General features: G+C 48.0%; 1 protein-coding gene across 6 annotated transcripts in view; it reads left to right on the top strand.

Annotated features, from left to right (window-relative positions):
- The window catches only part of CUL9 (cullin 9), a 44,215-nt gene that overhangs the window by 16,718 nt on the left and 7,305 nt on the right, over positions 1-20,192 (top strand). For 3 of the 6 annotated variants that reach the window (XR_013416370.1, XM_077999894.1, XM_002808385.4), the window contains 20 exons: positions 32-278; positions 685-790; positions 1,348-1,575; positions 1,855-1,945; positions 2,084-2,255; positions 4,120-4,225; positions 4,518-4,613; positions 4,879-5,054; positions 5,314-5,447; positions 5,820-5,999; positions 6,208-6,317; positions 6,393-6,575; positions 6,720-6,880; positions 7,474-7,702; positions 7,788-7,977; positions 16,027-16,172; positions 16,316-16,445; positions 16,600-16,799; positions 17,964-18,211; positions 19,042-19,387. Coding sequence is in view for 3 of the 6 variants with exons in the window: in XM_077999894.1 (XP_077856020.1) it covers positions 32-278; positions 685-790; positions 1,348-1,575; positions 1,855-1,945; positions 2,084-2,255; positions 4,120-4,225; positions 4,518-4,613; positions 4,879-5,054; positions 5,314-5,447; positions 5,820-5,999; positions 6,208-6,317; positions 6,393-6,575; positions 6,720-6,880; positions 7,474-7,702; positions 7,788-7,977; positions 16,027-16,172; positions 16,316-16,445; positions 16,600-16,799; positions 17,964-18,211; positions 19,042-19,387 (3,479 nt within the window). In the remaining 3 variants the exon portion in view is untranslated. The remainder of the gene's footprint in view (positions 1-31; positions 279-684; positions 791-1,347; positions 1,576-1,854; positions 1,946-2,083; positions 2,256-4,119; positions 4,226-4,517; positions 4,614-4,878; positions 5,055-5,313; positions 5,448-5,819; positions 6,000-6,207; positions 6,318-6,392; positions 6,576-6,719; positions 6,881-7,473; positions 7,703-7,787; positions 7,978-16,026; positions 16,173-16,315; positions 16,446-16,599; positions 16,800-17,963; positions 18,212-19,041; positions 19,388-20,192) is intronic. The other 3 variants (XR_013416371.1, XR_013416372.1, XM_077999893.1) reach the window with 2 other exon arrangements.

Below are 20,192 nucleotides of genomic sequence, written 5' to 3'. Positions count from 1 at the left end.
ACATTTTTCCCTCCGGTGTGTCTGGCTGCAGCACTAGAGACCCCCATCATCCAGGGTCAGGATGGGTCCCCTGAGCTACTGATTCGATCCCTGGTTGGGGGCCCATCTGCAGAACTACTCCTGGACTTGGAGCGTGTGCTGTGCCGTGAGGGCAGCCCCGGGGGTGCCGTGAGGCCCCTCCTCAAGCGCCTCCAGCAGGAGACCCAGCCTTTCCTCCTGTTGCTGCGGACTCTGGATGCTCCGGGGCCCAACAAGACTCTGCTGCTGTCTGTGCTGAGGTGAGAGACCTGTTGAGGCACCATGCATTGGGACAAGGGAAACTGGCAGACTTCAGGGACTTGACTTGTTTCTTTTCTTTTCTTTTTTTTTTTTGAGACGGAGTTTCACTCTTGTTGCCCAGGCTGGAGTGCAATGGCGCGATCTCAGCACACTGCAACCTCCGCCTCCCAGGTTCAAGCGATTCTCCTGCCTCAGCCTCCCGAGTAGCTGAGATTACAGGCATGTGCCACCATGCCCAGCTACTTTTGTATTTTTAGTAGAGATTGGGTTTCTCCATGTTGGTCAGGCTGGTCTCAAACTCCCGACCTCAGGTGATCTGCCCGCCTCAGCCTCCCAAAGTGCTGGGATTACAGGCATGAGCCACTGCGCCTGGCCTGACTTTACTCGTTTCTGTCCCCTCACCAGGGTCATAACCCGACTGCTGGATTTCCCTGAGGCAATGGTCCTCCCTTGGCACGAGGTCTTGGAGCCCTGCCTCAACTGCCTGAGTGGCCCTAGCAGTGACTCTGAGGTACTAGAACCCTGGTAAGGGGAAGGGAGGGATGGGCAGCATCTGGGGCACCAACTTCCTTGTGAGGCTCTGGAGGGCACAGCAGAGCCTTTCTGAATGGATCTTGGGGCACTGGGATGGGTGTAGGAAGAGGAAGGGTAATGTAATCTAAGAGTCTCCAGAACTGGGATCTTTGAAGTATAAACCATTTTGATGATTTTAGATTTGGATTTTAAATTCTGGACTAAGGAGAAGCCCACATTCACCAATCCAAACAGCTCTCCTCCCTTCAGGGTTTGTGCATTAGAGAGCAAGGCTCAGTCCCCAGGGTTAACATAGCTTGGCCTGGCAGGAAGCAGCCTGGAAAGCTATGCCGAAGCTCTGTTCTGCCAACTCACTCTGGAGTCCCAGCACTCCTCTATTTAGCTCCACCCTGACTTTGGCACTCTTGTTTCCCTGGGCGTTGGCATGTCTCCGCAATCTCAGCCACAACACTTCCTCTACTGAACCCTCTTCTCAATCCTTACATGTCCTACCTCTTGTTTCCTGTAAATGAATCTATGTGGCTCTGGACTCAGATTGTTCAGGAGCTGACCTGCTTCCTACATCGCCTGGCCTTGATGCATAAGGACTATGCTGTGGTGCTCTGCTGCCTGGGAGCAAAAGAGGTCCTCTCCAAAGTCCTGGACAAGCACTCAGCTCAGCTGCTGCTGGGCTGTGAGCTTCGGGACCTGGTGACAGAGTGTGAGAAGTACGCACAGCTCTATAGCAACCTCACCTCTAGCATCCTGGCTGGCTGCATTCAGGTGAGGAGCGGCTATGGGTATGCAGCTGAGAGAATGCAAGTCAGAAGCAGGGGAAGGGGATTCACTGTGTTCCTCTTTGGTATCCCTGTTTGGCACAGGTTGTAGCAAATCTGGGGCACTTGTTTCCTAACCTTGACTCTACATGGTTCTGTCAAAATGTGGGGAGACAGGAGTTGAGTGTACCATTGACCCTTTACTTTTTCTGTCGACCTGTTTCTGGGTGTTTCTCTGTGTTCCTCCCTCTCCCCTTCCTCATTCTCCCTGATGTTCCGGCTGCAGATGGTGCTGGGCCAGATCGAAGACCACAGACGAACCCACCAACCCATCAATATCCCCTTCTTTGATGTGTTCCTCAGGCATCTCTGCCAGGGTTAGTGCCCTCATCTGCTTTCTCCTGGCTCCCATCCAGTGTCTGTTCTCCCCTTCCCTTCCTGCTCCCTAGACCTTTTCCTTTTCCCTCTCTCAACTAACCTGGCTGTGACTGCCACCCCTTCCCACTTGCCCCCAGGCTCCAGTGTGGAAGTGAAGGAGGACAAGTGCTGGGAGAAGGTGGAGGTGTCCTCCAACCCACACCGGGCCAGCAAGCTGACGGACCACAACCCCAAGACCTACTGGGAGTCCAACGGCAGCACCGGCTCCCACTACATCACCCTGCACATGCACCGTGGTGTTCTTGTTAGGTGTGAACACACATATATGAATGTTCTGCTGTGCCCCAGGATACTTCGCCAAAGCACCCAGATACACACAACCCCAGCTATAACCCACATGCCTGAGGGACACACTCAAACCTATTTTGTGCAGTGAACACATAGACATATTGACCTGCCTTTGCTGTGCTGAGTATAGACTTCCCCTCCTGGAATCTGGTGACCTGTACCCCAACAGGTACAGATGGCACTGCCCTGTGCTTAGTGTTGAGGGAGATCAACAGCTCACTTATCCATTTCTCCTGTGGGCATTTGTTTAATGCCAGGCATTTGTGTCAGGCACTGTGCAAGGGTCTGGAAATAGAAGCGCAATAAGATATGGTACCTACATTCCAGCTGGGGAGCTACACTAGAAAATCAAGTAAGAGCACAGAGTAAGAAAAAGCATTGCTGTCCACATGTGGACCTGAGACTGACAGGCATCAGAGCAGACTTCCTTCTGGAAGGAGGGGGTGACTGAGCTGGGTTTTGACATTGAAATTAGGTAGATAAAGCGGGGGCAATATTCTAGGCACAAGGACAGCATATGTGCGAAATGGAAGTAAGAAACTGTATTTGGAAGGACTTCAGTAGTCATGTTTGGCTGCAATGAAAACTGTATATCTAAGTGGCAGAAGATACAGGCCAGAAAAGTAGGCAAAGGCAGATCACAAAGTGTTTTGTGAGCTAAGCAGTTTGAACTTTATTCCAAAACTTGGAGAGCCATTAGAAGATTTTAAGAAGGGAAGAGAGAAAACTAGATTTTTTTTCTTTTTCTTTTTTCGAGACAGAATCTTGCTCTGTGGCCCAGGCTGCAGTGCAGTGGCACGATCTCGACTCACTGCAAGCTCAGCCTCCCGGGTTCACGCCATTCTCCTGCCTCAACCTCCCGAGTAGCTGGAACTACAGGCGCCGGCTGCCACGCCCGGCTAATTTTTTGTATTTTTAATAGAGGCAGGGTTTCACCGTGTTAGCCGGGATGGTCTGTCTCCTGACCTCGTGATTCACCCGTCTCGGCCTCCCAAAGTGCTGAGATTACAGGCGTGAGCCATCACGCCCAGCCGAAAACTAGATTTTATTATTGAGGAAGCTCACTCTGGCAATTGTGGGAATTAGGGTTGGAGATCAGAAGAAAGAGATGGAAGGTTTATGCAGTGGTCTAGTAGAGAAAGGATCCATGTGTTCAGTTAGACAGCAGGAGTGGGAATGGACTGGGAAATCCTCAGAGGTGGAGTCCACAAGGCTTGCCTTTGGGTGAGGGAAGACATGAGAAGGTGAAGGCCACAGTGACAGCATTCTAGTTGAGTACTGGGTGCACAGAAGTTTTATTTCCCAGGGGAGAAATAGGAAGCGGGACAAGTTTACGTGGACAGATGATCATTTCATTTGGGCATGTTGACTTTGAGGCACCTATGGGACATGACATGACCTGTTGGGGACACAGCATGAAAGCTCAGGAGAGTGGTCCGGGATAGAGATGTGGATTTGGAGTCCTCTGTGTATTAATTTTCAGTTGAAACCGTGGGTTTAAATTAAGTTACTTTGGCGGAATATAAAGGGAAGAGCACAGGGTCTTGTGGGGACAGCTGCGTCAGGAGCCAGCAGAGGAACAGGTGCCCGAGAAAGAAGTGGTGGCTTGAAATAGTTTTGAACTAAAACCAGGGCTCTGGCCTTTTTATTTCTTTCTTTTATTTTTATTTTGTAGAGGTGAGGTCTTGCAGTATGGCCCAGATTGATCTTAAACTCCTAGCCTCAAGCAGTCCTCCCACCTCAGCCTTCCAAAATGTTGGGATTACAGGTGTGAGCCACAATGTCCAGAGGCCAAGCTTTGACTGTTTCCTTTCTTCTCTCCCAGGCAGCTCACTTTGTTGGTGGCCAGTGAGGACTCAAGCTACATGCCAGCCAGGGTGGTGGTGTTTGGGGGTGACAGCACCAGCTGCATCAGCACTGAGCTCAACACGGTGGGAACCCTTGTGCCCCCCTTCACCTTGCTCCACGTCCTTCTTTTTGTCCCAGTGCCTGTGGGAAGGACCTAGTCCCTGGGGAATGGTGACATCCCTTCCTCCTGGCAAGGCATTGCCTTGTAAGCAGTGAGAGTGGGATTAGGGATGCAGAGCCACGTTCATCCCTGGGCTCTGCAGGAGAAGTGAAGGGCACACACCATGACCAACTTGGTTACTGTCAACAGTTTTTCCAACCCTGTTTCTGGAGGTGACAGCTCTCTCCTTTCCCTCTTCTCCCTTGCCCTGCCAGGTGAATGTGATGCCCTCTGCCAGCCGGGTGATCCTCCTGGAGAATCTGAACCGCTTCTGGCCTATCATCCAGATCCGCATAAAGCGCTGCCAGCAGGTGGTGCCAGGGCATCAGCCAGGGCTGAGGAGGAGGAGGTGGCACAGGGTCTCCAGAGTGGCTGCATTCTCTAACATCTAGAGGCCAGGGCTTTAGCCAAGGTTTCTCCTTGATCTGCTTGGGAGATGGCCCAGGGACCTGTTGAGTCTCAGAGATGTGGGGATGTCCTGAGCAGTTCTAGGGAGCTCAGGGCAGGAGGCTTGGCTTTGGTAGTACTTAGTGGCTCAAGAGGCTTAGGTGACAGATAAGTCTGTGCATGTTCCAGGGCGGCATTGACACCCGGGTTCGGGGTGTGGAGGTCCTGGGCCCTAAGCCCACATTCTGGCCACTGTTCCGGGAGCAGCTGTGTCGCCGAACATGTCTCTTCTACACAATTCGGGCACAAGCCTGGAGCCGGGACATAGCAGAGGACCGCCGGCGCCTCCTCCAGCTCTGTCCCAGGTGGGTGGGGCCTGAGGAAGGAAGATGGGTAAGGGAACAGGGCACTAAGAAGTAGGAGGGATGCTTCTGTGGGAGTCTGGAAGGGAAAGCTGCAGCCAGGACATGAGGGGGAAGTTGAACATAGGTGAGAAGTTTGTGTTGATTGGGACAAGTTGGGTCAGGGACCTAACAGGGGTGATTGGGAGCTGATCTGCACTTGAATGGAGGCCTCTGGGAAATCAGTGCCTTTAACCCTCCACTGTGCACTGTTTGTTCCCAGACTGAACAGGGTTTTGCGCCACGAGCAGAATTTTGCCGACCGTTTCCTCCCTGATGATGAGGCCGCCCAAGCACTGGGCAAGACCTGCTGGGAGGCCCTGGTCAGCCCCCTGGTGCAGAACATCACCTCTCCCGGTAACCATGCTGACACCTGGCCCCACTAACCAGTTCCTTGTCCTTATTCCCAGGGATCACCTGAGTTAATGCTCTTGGTTCTTTTGGTTCCTGTCTTTGTCCCTGAAGGCCTGTCACCTCAATGTTCCTCTCTCCTTCCTGCCCCAGGCACTGCTCCCTGAGACTCTAGTATTTGAATCTTCCCCACTACCCCATCCCCACCCTGTTACCATCTCCCCTGACTCCAGCTGAAGCAAACCTTGGTGAGGGGAGGACTAGGGCCCCACTATCCCTCAAGCCTTTTTGTACAATTGATCTTTCTCCCTCCTCTGCCCTGGGCTGTCTGTTCTCCCATCTCCCATGGAGACCTGTTCCTGACCTGTCTTCTTTCAGATGCGGAAGGTGTGAGTGCCCTGGGATGGCTGCTGGATCAGTACTTAGAACAGAGAGAGAGCTCTCAGAACCCCCTGAGTCGAGCAGCGTCCTTTGCTTCTCGAGTTCGTCGCCTTTGCCACTTGCTGGTGCATGTGGAGCCTCCTCCTGGGCCTTCTCCTGAGCCATCCACTCGGCCCTGTAAGTCCCAACCGTGGCCAATAGAGCTTAGACTGTGGGCAGTGGTGTATCTGGCTCCCTTCTCCCTGGATCTTACTCTTGCTGCTTTGCTACCAGCCTTTCCAGGCCCCTGAGACTTCCTGGCCTTTCCAGGAGATCACTACCCAAGACCGGTGTACTCACCTAGAGGCTGAGATGAAACCTCTTCCTTCTCCCTCTGTCTCTACAGTCAGCAAGAACAGTAAGGGTCGGGACCGGAGCCCGGCGCCTTTGCCAGCGCTTCCAAGTAGCAGCCTGAGGAACATAACCCAATGCTGGCTGAGCGTGGTGCAGGAGCAGGTGGGCAGAAGCAAGCAGAAGTCTGCGGAGGGGAGGGGCTGCTCCTTTTATGTCATTTCTTGCCTTTCTCCTCAGGTCGGCAGATTCCTGGCTGCAGCTTGGGGGGCCCCAGACTTTGTGCCTCGTTACTGTAAACTCTATGAGCACTTGCAGAGAGCAGGCTCCGAGCTGTTTGGGCCTCGGGCAGCCTTCACGCTGGCTCTGCGCAGTGGCTTCTCTGGCGCCTTGCTGCAGCAGTCCTTCCTCACTGCTGCTCACGTGAGTCCCACCAGCTCCCCACAGGGCTATAAGGTCATGTCCCAAGTTCATCTCTTTCTGCTCTGCCCTTTCACCTCCTTTCGCTCCCCAGTCTCCTCCACTCCCTCATTCATGGTTTGCCCATGCCCTTTCCACTGCCCCCAGATGAGTGAGCAGTTTGCCAGGTACATTGACCAGCAGATCCAGGGTGGCCTGATTGGTGGAGCCCCTGGAGTGGAAATGCTGGGGCAGCTTCAGCGGCACCTGGAACCCATTATGGTCCTTTCTGGTCTGGAACTGGCCACAACTTTTGAGCACTTCTATCAGTGAGTGCAGGTCTGGAGGGGTAGGGGATGGGAGGCCTAGATCTGGAGAGTGGACAGATTGAGTCTTATAGGGGAGATGAGAAAAGAGGCTGTGCAGAGGAGAGAGAAAGATGTAGATGGCTGGCCAGGCGCGGTGGCTCACGTGTGTAATCCCAGCACTCTGGGAGGCCGAGGTGGGCACATCACCTGAGGTCAGGAGTTCAAGATCAGCCTGACCAACATAGTGAAACCCTGTCTCTACTAAAAGTACAAAAATTAGCCAGGAGTGGTGGCGTGGTGGTGGGCACCTGTAATCCCAGCTACTCGGGAGGGTAAGGCAGGTGAATTGCCTGAACCCGGGAGGTGGAGGTTGCAGTGAGCCAAGACTGCGTCATTGCATTTCAGCCTGGGTGACAAGAGCGAGACTTTGTCTCAAAAAAAAAAAAAAGAAAAAGTGGAGGTGGTCATGCATTGGTGGAAAGGGAGTGGGAGAGAAGAGGTGAGGTAGGGTGTGTGACTCAGGCAGAGGGACAGAGGGACCTACATTCTTGAGGGGGAGGCTGGGCCATGCTGCCACCCACACTGAGGCTTGGCCCGGGCTGTGTGTGCTGCAGGCATTATATGGCGGACCGTCTCCTGAGCTTTGGCTCGAGCTGGCTGGAGGGGGCCGTGCTGGAGGAGATTGGCCTCTGTTTTCCCAACCGCCTCCCCCAGCTGATGCTGCAGAGCCTGAGTACCTCTGAGGAGCTGCAGCGCCAGTTCCACCTCTTCCAGCTCCAGCGGCTTGACAAGTTGTTCTTGGAGCAGGAAGACGAGGAGGAAAAGAGACTAGAGGAAGAGGAGGTAAGAGCAGGGAGAATAGGAGAGTGAGAGAAGACTAGACCAAAGAAGGGAGCCCAAGGGCCCTTGAAATCCTTATGTCCTTCAGGAGGAAGAGGAGGAAGAGGAAGCTGAGAAAGAATTATTTATTGAAGATCCAAGTCCAGCCATTTCTATACTGGTCCTGTCACCACGCTGCTGGCCGGTCTCCCCACTCTGCTACCTGTACCATCCCAGAAAGTGCCTTCCCACAGAATTCTGTGATGCCCTTGACTGTTTCTCCAGTTTCTACAGCCAGAGTGAGGAACTAGGGAGAGGAAATTGGAGATCGGGGTGAGACTGGGGGTGGCAAGAAAGGAAGAGGAGAGGACCTTTGGACAGGATATAGATATGAAGAAAAATGTCAGCTCCTACGGAGGGATGAGAAAGCATGGGTTGTAGTTTCATTAATTTCTGCTCTCATCAGTTCCTTTGACTTTCTATGAATTTGTTCTGTTTTCTTTCTCTAATATTGATTTTTAGTCTTTTCAGACTTTTTTCCAAATAAAAGTTTTTAAGACTTCATTTCCCCTCAATACTGCTTTAGTGGCATCCTATAAAGTTTTAAAAGATTTTTCTTTTTTTTTTCTGAGATGAAGTCTCACTCTGTCATCCAGACTGGAGTGCAGTGGTGTGATCTTGGCTCACTGCAGCCTCTGCCTCCTGGGTTCAGGTGATTCTCCTGTCTCAACCTCCCGAGTAGCTGGGACTACAGGCGTGTACCACCACACCCGGCTATTTGTGTATTTTTAGTAGAGACGGGGTTTCACCATGTTAGCCAGGCTGCTCTCGAACTCCTGACCTCAGGTGATCTACCCACCTCGGTGAGCCACTGTGCCTGGCCAAAAAGATTTTTCAGATTGGGATATAACTAGTATTCAGTAAAGTGCACAATTCTTAATTATAAGGCTTCATAAATTATTATATTAATATACACCCATGTATCTACCTCCTTCACACCCCCATCAAGATACAGAACATTTCCAGCACTGTGGAAGGCTCTCTCCTTCATGCCCCCTTTCCGGTCAATGTCTTCTTCCAGGAGAAATCATTATTTTTAACCTTTATCACCATAGATTTGTGCCTGTATTTGAACATCATGTAAATGGAATCATACAGTATTCTGCTGTGTCTGATGTCTTTCACGAAACATAATGTCCGTGGGAGTGATCCAAGTTGTCAGGGGTATCATTCGTTTATTCATTTCTTTTGCTGAGTCATATTCCATTGTATGGATGTATTTACCCTTTCTGCTGTTGATGGACATTTGGGATGTTCCATAAGTTTTTATTATGTATTATTTTTATTATTGTTTAGTTCTAATAATTTTTAAATTTCTATTATTTTTTCTTTATTTTGTTTTTCAGAAGAATATATTTTTAATTTCCAAACAAGTTTTTCTTCAGTTATTTTTTTGTTTTATATTTCTACCCTCATTCCCCTGTGGCCAAAGAGCATGGTTTCTATGATTCTGAATCTTTGCAGTTTATTGAGACTTCTTTATGGCCTAGTAGATGGTCATATTTTACCTGTTTCATGTGTGATTAAGAAGAATGTGTATTCTTAACTGGATTCTACATATTTCACCAAATTGACCTTGTTAATTGTTTTGTTTACATCTTCTGTAAAGTTAGTAGTTTTTGTCTACTTGATCTACTACTGAGAGAGGTGTGCTAAAATTACCACTATGATGGTGAATTTTTCAAAATTGCTAATCATACTGGTTTTACTGTATATATATTTTTTGGCTATTTTGTTAGAAGGTTAAAATAGTTTAACAGTGCCATCCAGTAGAACTTTCTACAATGATGGAAAAATTATTTTCTGCACTATTCAGTATGATAGTCATTGATGGAAATTAAGTACTTGGAATGTGGCTAATATAACCGATGAACTAAATAATTTCATTTAATTGTAATCAGTTTATTATTTTATTTTATTTTAATTTTTTTGAGACAGAGAGAGTCTCGCTCTCTCACCCAGGCTGGAATACAATGGCTTGATCTTGGCTCACTGCAACCTCCGCCTCCTGGATTCAAGCGATTCTCCTACCTCACTCAGCCTCCTGATTAGCTGGGATTACAGGTGTGCACCACTATGCCCGGCTAATTTTTGTATTTTTAGTAGAGACGAGCTTTCACCATGTTGGCCAGACTAGTCTCAAACTCCTGGCCTCAGGTGATCCAGCTGCCTTGGCCTCCCAAATTGCTGGGATTACAGGCGTGAGCCACCGCGCTCAGTCATAATCAGTTTAAATTTAAATAGTTACATGTGGCTGATGGCTACTATGATGGACCATGCAGGTTTAGAAATTCCAGAGTCAATGAAACATTATTATGAAGTGACTTTCTTTCTAATAAAGCTTTTTGTCTAGAAGTCTGTTTTTTTCTGGTATTAATAGTATACCAACTTTCTTTGGTTATTGTCTTTCCAGTTTATCTTTTTCTATTTTTAGCTTTTTGTTTTTGCATGGAGAGAAGTTCTTAATCTTTTGCATACCTTTTTTTTAAATTGTGGTAAAATATAACTAGCATAATATTTGCCATTTTAACCATTCAAAGTATGCAATTTGTCCTTTTACTTGTATTTTTTGAGAGGGGGTGTCACTCTGTCACCCAGGCTGGAGTGCAGTGTGACGATCTCGGGTGGCTCACTGCAACCTCCGCCTCCCAGGCTCAAGTGATTCTCCCATCTCAGTCTCCCAAGTAGCTGGGACTATAGCTGTGCACCACCACTCCCAGCTAATTTTTGTATTTTTTGTAGAAACACAGTTTTGCCATGTTGGCCAGGCTGATCTCGAACTCCTGGACTCAAGCGATCCTCCCGCCTCAGCCTCCCAAAGTGCTGGGATTACAGGTGTGAGCCACCGTACCTGGCTTCCTTAAACTTTTTAATAATGAAAGTTAGATCTAGAGGTTTCATCAGGTTCAGATTTTTTTTTCTTCGTGTATATTTCTGTGTGTACCGCACCTGGCTTATTCCTTTACTTAAAAAAATTTCTTTGGAAATAATTTCAAATTTACAGAAAAATTACAAGAATAATACAAAGAATACCTACATACTCTTTATCCAAGTTTACCTTTTGTTAACATTTTGTTAACGTTTGCTTTTACCATTTGCCCTTTGTTTGTGTATATGTGTGTATATATGTATGTATAGAGAGACTTTTATTTTTCTGAACCTTCGAGAATAAATTGCGTATATGCTGGCCCTTTGCCCCTAAGTACTTTAGTACATATTTCCTAAGAATAAAAGTCTTCTCTTATATAACCACAGTTCATTTATCAATTTCAAAAATTTAACTCTGGTATAAGTATTGTGATCTATTTTCCATATTCTATTTTTTTTTTTTTTTTTGAGACGGAGTCTCACTCTGTCCCCCAGGCTGGAGTGCAGTAGTGCTATCTCAGCTCACTGCAACCTTCGCCTCCCAAGTTCAAGTGATTCTGCTGCCTCAGGCTCCTGAGTAGCGGGGATTACAGGCACCCACCACCACGCCTGGCTAATTTTTATTTTTTTTTTTCTGAGACGGAGTCTCGCTCTGCCGCCCAGGCTGGAGTGCAGTGGTCGGATCTCAGCTCACTGCAAGCTCCACCTCCCGGGTTCACGCCGTTCTCCTGCCTCAGCCTCCCGAGTAGCTGGGACTACAGGCGCCTGCCACCTCGCCTGGCTAGTTTTCTGTATTTTTTAGTAGAGACGGGGTTTCACCGTGTCGGCCAGGATGGTCTCGATCTCCTGACCTCGTGATCCGCCCGTCTCGGCCTCCCAAAGTGCTGGGATTACAGGCTTGAGCCACTGCGCCCGGCCACGCCTGGCTAATTTTTGTGCTTTTAGTAGAGACGGAGTTTCACCATGTTGGCCAGGCTGGTCTCAAACTCCTGCCTCAGCCTCCCAAAGTGCTGGGATTACAGACATGAGCCACCGCGCCCAGCCTCCATATTCTAATTTTTCTTTTCTTTTCTTTTTTTTTTTTGGAGACAGAGTATCACTCTGTAGCCCAGGCTGGAGTGCAGTGGCGTGATCTCGGCTCACTGCAAGCTCCACCTCCCAGGTTCACACCATTCTCCCACCTCAGCCTCCCGAGTAGCTGGGACTACAGGTGCCCGCCACCACGCCCAGCTAGTTTTGTTTCTGTATTTTTGGTAGAGATGGGGTTTTCACCATGTTAGGATGGTCTTGATCTCCTGACCTCGTGATCTGCCCGCCTCAGCCTCCCAAAGTGCTGGGATTACAGGCGTGAGCCACCCCGCCCAGCCATTCTAATTGTTTCAACTGACCCATCATGTCTTCTATGACTTCATTTTTTTGTCCAGGAAGGGATCAGTCTAGTATCACCTGTAACATTTAGTTGGCATGTCTCTTTAGTCTCCTTTAGTCTGGAATAGTTCCCCATCCGCCATCCTTTGCCTTTTATGACACTGACATTTCTGGAGAATACGGTCCTTTTACTTTTTTGTTTGTTTGTTTGTTTTGAGACAGAGCCTTGCTCTGTCGCCCAGATTGGAGTGCAGTGGCATGATCCCAGCTTATTGCAACCTCTGCCTCCCGGGTTCAAGTGGTTCTTCTGCCTCAGCCTCCAGAGCAACTGGGACCACAGGCGCACGCCACCACGCATGGCTAATTTTTTTGTACTTTTAGTAGAGACAAGGTTTCACCATATTGGCCAGGCTGTTCTCGAACTCCTGACCTCATGGTCTGCCTGCCTTGGCCTCCCAAAGTGCTGGGATTACAGGCATGAGCCACCGCGTCCGACCCTTTTTTTTTTTTTTTTTTTTTTTTTTTTTTTTTTTTTTTTTGAGACGGAGTCTGGCTCTGTCACCGAGGCTGGAGTGCAGTGGCGCGATCTCGGCTCACTGCAAGCTCCGCCTCCCGGGTTTACGCCATTCTCCTGGCTCAGCCTCCCGAGTAGCTGGGACTACAGGCGCCCGCCACCTCGCCCGGCTAGTTTTTTGTATTTTTCAGTAGAGACGGGGTTTCACCGTGTTAGCCAGGATGGTCTCGATCTCCTGACCTCGTGATCCGCCCGTCTCGGCCTCCCAAAGTGCTGGGATTACAGGCTTGAGCCACCGCGCCCGGCCCCGACCCCTTTTATATTTTTTATTTTATTTATTTATTTATTTATTTATTTATTTATTTATTTATTTATTTTGAGATGGAGTCTTGCTCTGTTGCCCAGGCTGGAGTACAATGGTGCAATCTCAGCTCACTGCAACCTCCGCCTCCCGGGCTCAAGCAATTCTCCTGCCTCAGCCTCCTGAGTAGCTGGGATTATAGGTGCCCACCACCACACCCGGATAATTTTTGTATTTTTGGTAGAGATGGAGTTTCACCATATTGGCCAGTCCAGTCTCGAACTCCTGACCTTGTGAACTGCCCACCTTGGGCTCCCAAAGTCTGGGACTACAGGCGTGAGCCACATTCCTGGCCTACTTTTTAAAAATGGTTCCTCATTTTAAGTTGGTATATTTCTTCATGATTAGATTCAGGTTATGCATTCCCAGGCAAAATATTAAGTATGTGGCAGGCATGTACTTCTCAAGGCTTTACACCCTGAAGCACACAGTTTTCATCTGCCCCTTCTTTATGAGGTTAATTTTGTCAACCTGGCCAAGAGGTTGTTTGCTTTCTCCACTCATATAGTTAATATTTTTTCTCCTTGCTATAATTAATGAGCGGTCTGTCAGGGAAGATACTTTAAAATCATGCCAGTATTCTACTTTTGTTAGAATTTCCCCTGGGATTGTTTTGCTTTTAACTTTGCCATACCCTTAGTGTTTTAGGCACAGGTCTTATAAAAACCTAGAATTTGTTTTTGTTCAACCTGACAATCTCTTTTTAAGATGTCAATTTTAGCCCATTATGAGTAACAAATTCGTAATAAATTCATAAATAATAAACTCATAATGAATTCATTTATTATTCATTAATTAATTGGCTGTTTCTAACTTCTTATTTTGTGTTTTTGTTTACTCTTCTTGTATTTAAAGAAGAATAAATTGAGCACCTATGTACATATGATTCTACCCTGGGTTTTTGTGCTGTCTTTTTTCTTTCTTCTTTTGGATTGATTGATCGTTTTTAAAAAATTTATTTTTTTTCTATATCAGTTTTAGAACTTAGGCATTCTATTTTTATAATTGAATACCCTTGTATTTTTAACCTGTATCCTTGATTAGCTAATATCACTTCCTACCTTTCTGAACAATAAAAGGATCTTAGAAAATCTTAACTCCAGCTCTAATTCCCATATTACTTATTACTGTTGTTCCATATTTTAGAATTATCTTTTTTTAACCTCCAACATTGTCATTATTATGATTTATTCAGGGATATTTACATTTGCCACCATGCCAATTGCTTTAGCCACCATTTCCTTTGCCTCTTGATCCTTCTTCTTTTTAAAATACATCTGCTAGAAGTGCCTTCAGGCCGGCCATGGTGGCTGATGCCTGTAATCCCAGCACTTTGGGAGGCTGAGGCAGGCAGATCACCTGAGGTCAGGAGTTTGAGACCAGCCTGGCCAAGATGGCAAAACCCTGTCTCTACTCAAAATACAAAAATTAGCCAGGCATGGTGGTACACGCCTGTAATCCCAGCCACTCGGGAGACTGAGGCAGGAGAATTGCTTGAACCTGGGAGGCGGAGGTTGCAGTGAGCCGAGATCATGTCACTGCACTCCAGTCTGGGGGACAGAGTAAAACTCCGTCTCAAAAAAAAAAAAAAAGGTGTCTTCATTGAGGAGTTTGGTGGAAAACCCTACCAGTTTTTTTATTTGTCTGAGAAGGGTTATTTTCACCCTCATTTAAAAAGTCTTTTTATTATAAATTTCAAGCATATACAAATGTAGACAGACTAAACTCCAACATATATCAGCTCATGGCCAATCTTGCTTCAATCTGTACTCCCATCTATTCCCCCCCAAAATTTAAAAGATAAGTGCTCTTTTTTTTTTTTTTTAAGAAAAGGATACTACAATTATCAAATATTTAGAAATTTGCAATTTGTATCAAGTATGCAGTCATTGCTCATATTTCCCTGATTGCCTTGGAGTTTTTTGTTAGTTATTTTGTTTAGTGAGGATCCAAACAAGGTCCATGCATTGCATTTGGTTGCATTATCTTACATCTCCCTTACTCTATAGGTTTCCATCTCCCATTTTATCCTCCTTGCAGTTATTTCTGGAGGAAAGTGGGTTATTCATTCACAGGCTGGATTTTCCTGATTGCATTCACATGGTGTCTTCAAGCATATTTCTCTGTCTCCTTTATTTCCTGAAAACTGATTTGTAGGTGTAGAGGCTTATCCAGATTTGGGTTTGATTTCTCGGGCAAGAACGCTTCAGTGGTGGTATGTGTCCTTCCACCAGGAGGCAGGTTCAGCCTGTCTCCCTTTGTGATGTTGAGAAGAATCAACGGATTTCAGTGTGTCAGTCATGTCTATACATTACATGTAATTTTCCATCAGCTTTTCACCAGGCAGGCGTTTCTACCATTGCTTAGGTCTATCATTTCATTAGGGGTTATGAAATAGTTATATCTAGTTCTGTCATTCCTTCTTCATGTATTAGCTGGAATGCTTTCAAGAGAAACTTCCTTTCACCAACTGTTTATTTACCCTGAAGTCCGGTTTATTCAGGAAAGGCTTGATGGTTTCCTCTTCCAATTATTTTTAACTAGTTTTAAAAATAATGTGTTGGTTCTCTAGTATGTTTTAAATATAACCAATGGCGTCTTTTAAAAATATATCATTATGAACTCATAGATTTTAAAATATTTTATGTGGTTCCATCACACATTGCAGATTTTTTTTTTTTTTTTTTTTTTTTTTTTTTTTTTAATGCTCTAATTGTCCCGTCTTTGGTCAGAGAGCATCTCTCAGGTAGGCTCTTGGTCCCTTTAATACTCCCCCTTTGACAGCTTCCTTGCTTTCCAGTATGAACAGATGTCTCAAGCTCACCCTGCCTGAGCTGTGAAACAGGAGGAGGAAGAGATCCAGCTTAGTGGGTCTTTAAAACTGTGAGCTCCTTGAGGGCAAAATGCAAGTGCTTTCTCTCTGGTGTTTTTGCATGGAACCTGCCTGGCTCAGGGCTAGGCTCTGGGTCTAGAGATGGGCTCCTAGTTACCTGTGGCTCACCAGGGAGGCAGGCGCAGAGAAGGCTGAGATCTGGAAGCTTGACAAGGTATCTGTCTGAAAATGCTGGGACCCTCCTCCCCGCAGGGACTAGCAGGAGCAAAGTTTGACACCTCAACCCCTAAACCCCTCGTTTCGCCCATTCCGTGTCTCCACCCTTCTCCTTGACACTTGCCTAGGTCAGAACCATCCAGTCCTGGACATGGGACCACATCGGCGACTGCAGTGGACGTGGCTGGGCCGGGCTGAGCTGCAGTTTGGGAACCAGACACTGCATGTGTCCACCGTGCAGATGTGGCTGCTGCTGAATTTCAATCATACAGAGGTGCTTCAGCCCTTAGCCTCTCTCTGTCTTCTCTGCCACCTTGTCTGTCGCTCTTCTCCTCCTAAACCCTGTTCCTCCTTTCATCCTTCCTCCCCTCTTCTTTTCTTTCCTTTGACTACTGACTGGGCATTTCTCCTCATCAGGAGGTGTCAGTAGAGACCTTGCTGAAGGATTCTGCCCTCTCCCCAGAGCTGCTGCTCCAGGCACTCGTGCCCCTCACCTCGGGGAATGGCCCTTTGACCCTGCATGAGGGCCAGGACTTTCCACACAGGGGTAGGTCACTGGGGACCAGGCTGAGCCTCTGCTGCTGGTCAGGGGGTCGCCCTCAGGATGGAGGGACTGTAGTAGGGGTGAGAATGGGGTCATCTTAGTCCCCATTCATCTGTCCCTCTGCCTCCTCCGGTACCTGACTGGGAGCGGGTTCCAGGTGTGCTGCGGCTTCATGAGCCTGGGCGCCAGCGCAGTGGGGAGGCCCTGTGGCTGATACCTCCCCAGGCATACCTGAACGTAGAGAAGGATGAGGGCCGAACCCTGGAACAGAAGAGGAATCTCTTGAGCTGTCTTCTTGTTCGTATTCTCAAAGCCCATGGGGAAAAGGGCCTCCACATTGATCAGCTGGTTTGTCTGGTAGGCAGAGAGGGGACCATGAAGTTGGGGGAGGGAGGGAATCATGCTTGGGATTGGGGATGAACACAGTGAACTCTTTCAATATAAGACTTCTGTAGGGTGACATTTCCATCTGGGTTTTCTGTGCCTGACAGAACAGATAGGAGGTAAAGATAAGGCATGAGTGTTTACCATGTGCCAGGCCCTATTCTAAGAGTTTGCATGATTAAGTCATTTAATCCAGCCGGGCACAGTGGCTCATATCTGTAATCCCAGCACTTTGGGAGGCCAAGGCGGGCGGATCACTTGAGGCCAGGAGTTTGAGACCAGCTTGGCCAACAAGACGAAACCCTGTGTCTACCAAAAATATAAAAATTAGCTGGGCATGGTGGCACATGCCTGTAATCCCAGCTACTTGGGAGGCCAAGGCATGAGAATCGCTTGAACCCAGGAGGTGGAGGTGGAGGTGAGCCAAGATTGTGCCACTGTACTCCAGCCTGGGCAACAGAGCAAGACTCTGTCTCAAAAAGAAAAAAAGTCATCATTTAATCCTCACAACAATCCTATAAATGTTATTTTATTTCATTTGACAGATAAGAACAGTGAAGTATGAGAAACTTAGTAGTGGCCAGGCGCTGTGGCTCACGCCTGTAATCCTAGCACTTTGGGAGGCTGAGGTGGGTGGATCACTTGAGGTCAGGAATTCGTGACCAGTCTGGCCAACATGGTGAAACCCCATCTCTACTAAAAGTACAAAAATTAGCTGGGTGTGGTGGTGCACACCTGTAGTCCCAGCTACTTGGGAGGCTGAGGCAGGAGAATCCAGGAGGCAGAGGTTGCAGTGAGAGATGGTGCCACTGCACTCCAGCCTGGGCAACAGAACGAGACTGTTGGAAAAAAAAGAGAGAGAGAGAGAGAGAGAAACTTAGTAACTAATCTACAATCACACAGCTAGTAAGTGGCAGAGCCGTCAGACACCGTGGCTCATGCGGGAGGATCACTTGAGTCCAGAGTTTGAGGGTGCAGTGAGCTATGATCATGCCACTGCACCCTGGCCTGGGTGACAGAGCAAGACTGTCTCTTAAAAAAAAAAGAGGCAGGGAATAAGTGGCAGAGCTGGGCATTGAGCCCAGCAGCCTACTTCCTAGGTAAAAGTGGCCTTATTGTTTCTTTCCTCCTATCCAGGTGCTGGAGGCCTGGCAGAAGGGTCCAAATCCTCCTGGAACCCTGGGCCACACTGTTGCTGGGGGCGTGGCCTGTACCAGTACAGATGTCCTCTCTTGCATCCTGCACCTCTTAGGCCAGGGCTACGTGAAACGGCGTGATGACCGGCCCCAGATCCTGATGTATGCTGCTCCAGAGCCCATGGGGCCCTGCCGGGGTCAGGCAGATGTCCCTTTCTGTGGCAGCCAGAGCAAAACCTCCAAGCCTAGGTAGCCACCCCACCTGACCCCTTGCAGTGAGGTGGGAGAGGTTGTCATGCCAAAACCAATATCCCTTGTGGAGAAACACTTCCCTTCTTTCTTTGTCTAATCCCCTTTTCCCTATCCCTATTATTTCCCTAACTTTGATAGTTTTTATTGACCCTCCCAGCACCACCACCCCTTTCCAACTGGGGCCTGCAAATATGTATTGATTGCTAACTATGTACTCTACTCAGTTAAATATACAAACTTTCAGGAAGTTTGTTCTACAGAGGAATTTGCCATAGGATTTCACTAATCAGCCAGCACCCCTAAAGCTTTTTAATGTTCTTTAGAAGCTGTTATGGCCCTGCTTTTTGTATCATGCTGTTTGCATCATGTGTAAAGTGAATTATCTCGAGTAATCTTTCTCAAATCTCAACAAGGAGCTAGTGTTAAAATGCAGATTTAACAGCAGAGCTCTCTGTGATGCCTGTGCTGCTGGTCCACAGACCACACTTGAGCAGTAAGGATGGAGATTGCTGTTCTCACTACAGGTGCTGCCACCATTTGGGGTGAGACCTACAGTGGGACTGTCCCATCAGCTATTGGTCTTTTAGCACCCTGACCCCTAGATACCTATTTTTCCCCAGTCATTGCAACAGCCAGCCCCACCCTGACATTTACAAGTGCTTCTGTGGAGGACCTACTCTGACGGTTGGTTTGGGTGGTTATCCTGAGGCTGGTTAGGCAAGCGAGCAAGTATGCTCAAGTAGGGAGCTGGGGGCCAGGTGGGGTTCAGTTAGTAGGCTGGATAACAGGGCAGGAATACTGACTTCTGTTTCTTCCCTCCCCACAAGCCCAGAAGCTGTGGCTACCCTGGCATCTCTACAGTTGCCTGCAGGCCGCACCATGAGCCCCCAGGAAGTAGAAGGGTTGATGAAGCAGACGGTGTGTCAGGTGCAGGAGACTCTGAACTTAGAGCCAGATGTCGCTCAGCACCTTTTGGCTCATTGCCACTGGGGCGCCGAACAGCTGCTGCAGAGCTACAGTGAGGACCCTGAGCCACTGCTGCTGGCAGCTGGGCTGTGCGTACCCCAGGCCCAGGCTGTACCCGCACGGCCTGACCACTGCCCTGTCTGCGTGAGCCCTCTGGGGTGTGACGACGACTTGCCCTCTCTCTGCTGCATGCACTATTGCTGTAAGGTGAGGCCCCGCCAGCATTGCTCCTGCCCCTGGCTTTCTGCCCTACCCTAACAAAATTCCTTGGGAATTCTTGGGTTCTAGCCCAGCACTGCCATTTTCATCACCGGGGCAATAACGGATTTAGTCTCTTAGTCCCTCTTAAACTAGTTTTGTCATCTGTAAATGGTACCACCTGCCTTGACACTCTAAAGGGTGGTGGTTAGGATCTAGCGATATGTATCAATGGTTCTCCAGCTCAGCTTCATATTATAATCACTGGAAGCTTTTATAAGTCTTAATGCCCAGACAATACCTCAGACTAATTAAATCAGAATCTCTGGAGGTGAGAAATCTGGAGGAAGTTTTAAAGCATCCTCACGGGATTCCCATTATCAGCCAAGTTAGAATAAGAGATATATGTGTAAAATAGATGTCAAGGCACTTTGTGAAGTGTTTGCAAAAGTGTTAGTAGATTGGCGATAACTCTAGTTTGTGGTTGCCCTTATCACCATTTAAGTCCCCTCATCTCAGCGCACTATCACTACTTTTATCATACACTCTCACTTAATACAAAAATTTTTTTTAAATGGGCCTGGTGAGGTAGTGTGCACGCCTGTAATCACCTTACTTTGGGAGGCCGATGTGGGCAGATTGCTTGAGCTCAGGAGTTCGAGACCAGCCTGGGCAACACGGCAAGACCTCGTCTCTACAAAAAACACAAAAATAAGCTGGGCATGGTGGTGCACACCTATAGTCTCAGCTACTCGGGAGGCTGAGGTGGGAGGATCACCTGAGCCTGGGAGGCGGAGGCTGCAGTGAGCCAATA

The sequence above is a fragment of the Macaca mulatta genome, chromosome 4, assembly GCF_049350105.2.
Source record: "Macaca mulatta isolate MMU2019108-1 chromosome 4, T2T-MMU8v2.0, whole genome shotgun sequence".
Lineage (NCBI taxonomy): Eukaryota > Metazoa > Chordata > Mammalia > Primates > Cercopithecidae > Macaca > Macaca mulatta.
Note: the sequence above shows the minus strand (reverse complement) of the source record. Positions and strands in the feature narration are given on the sequence as shown.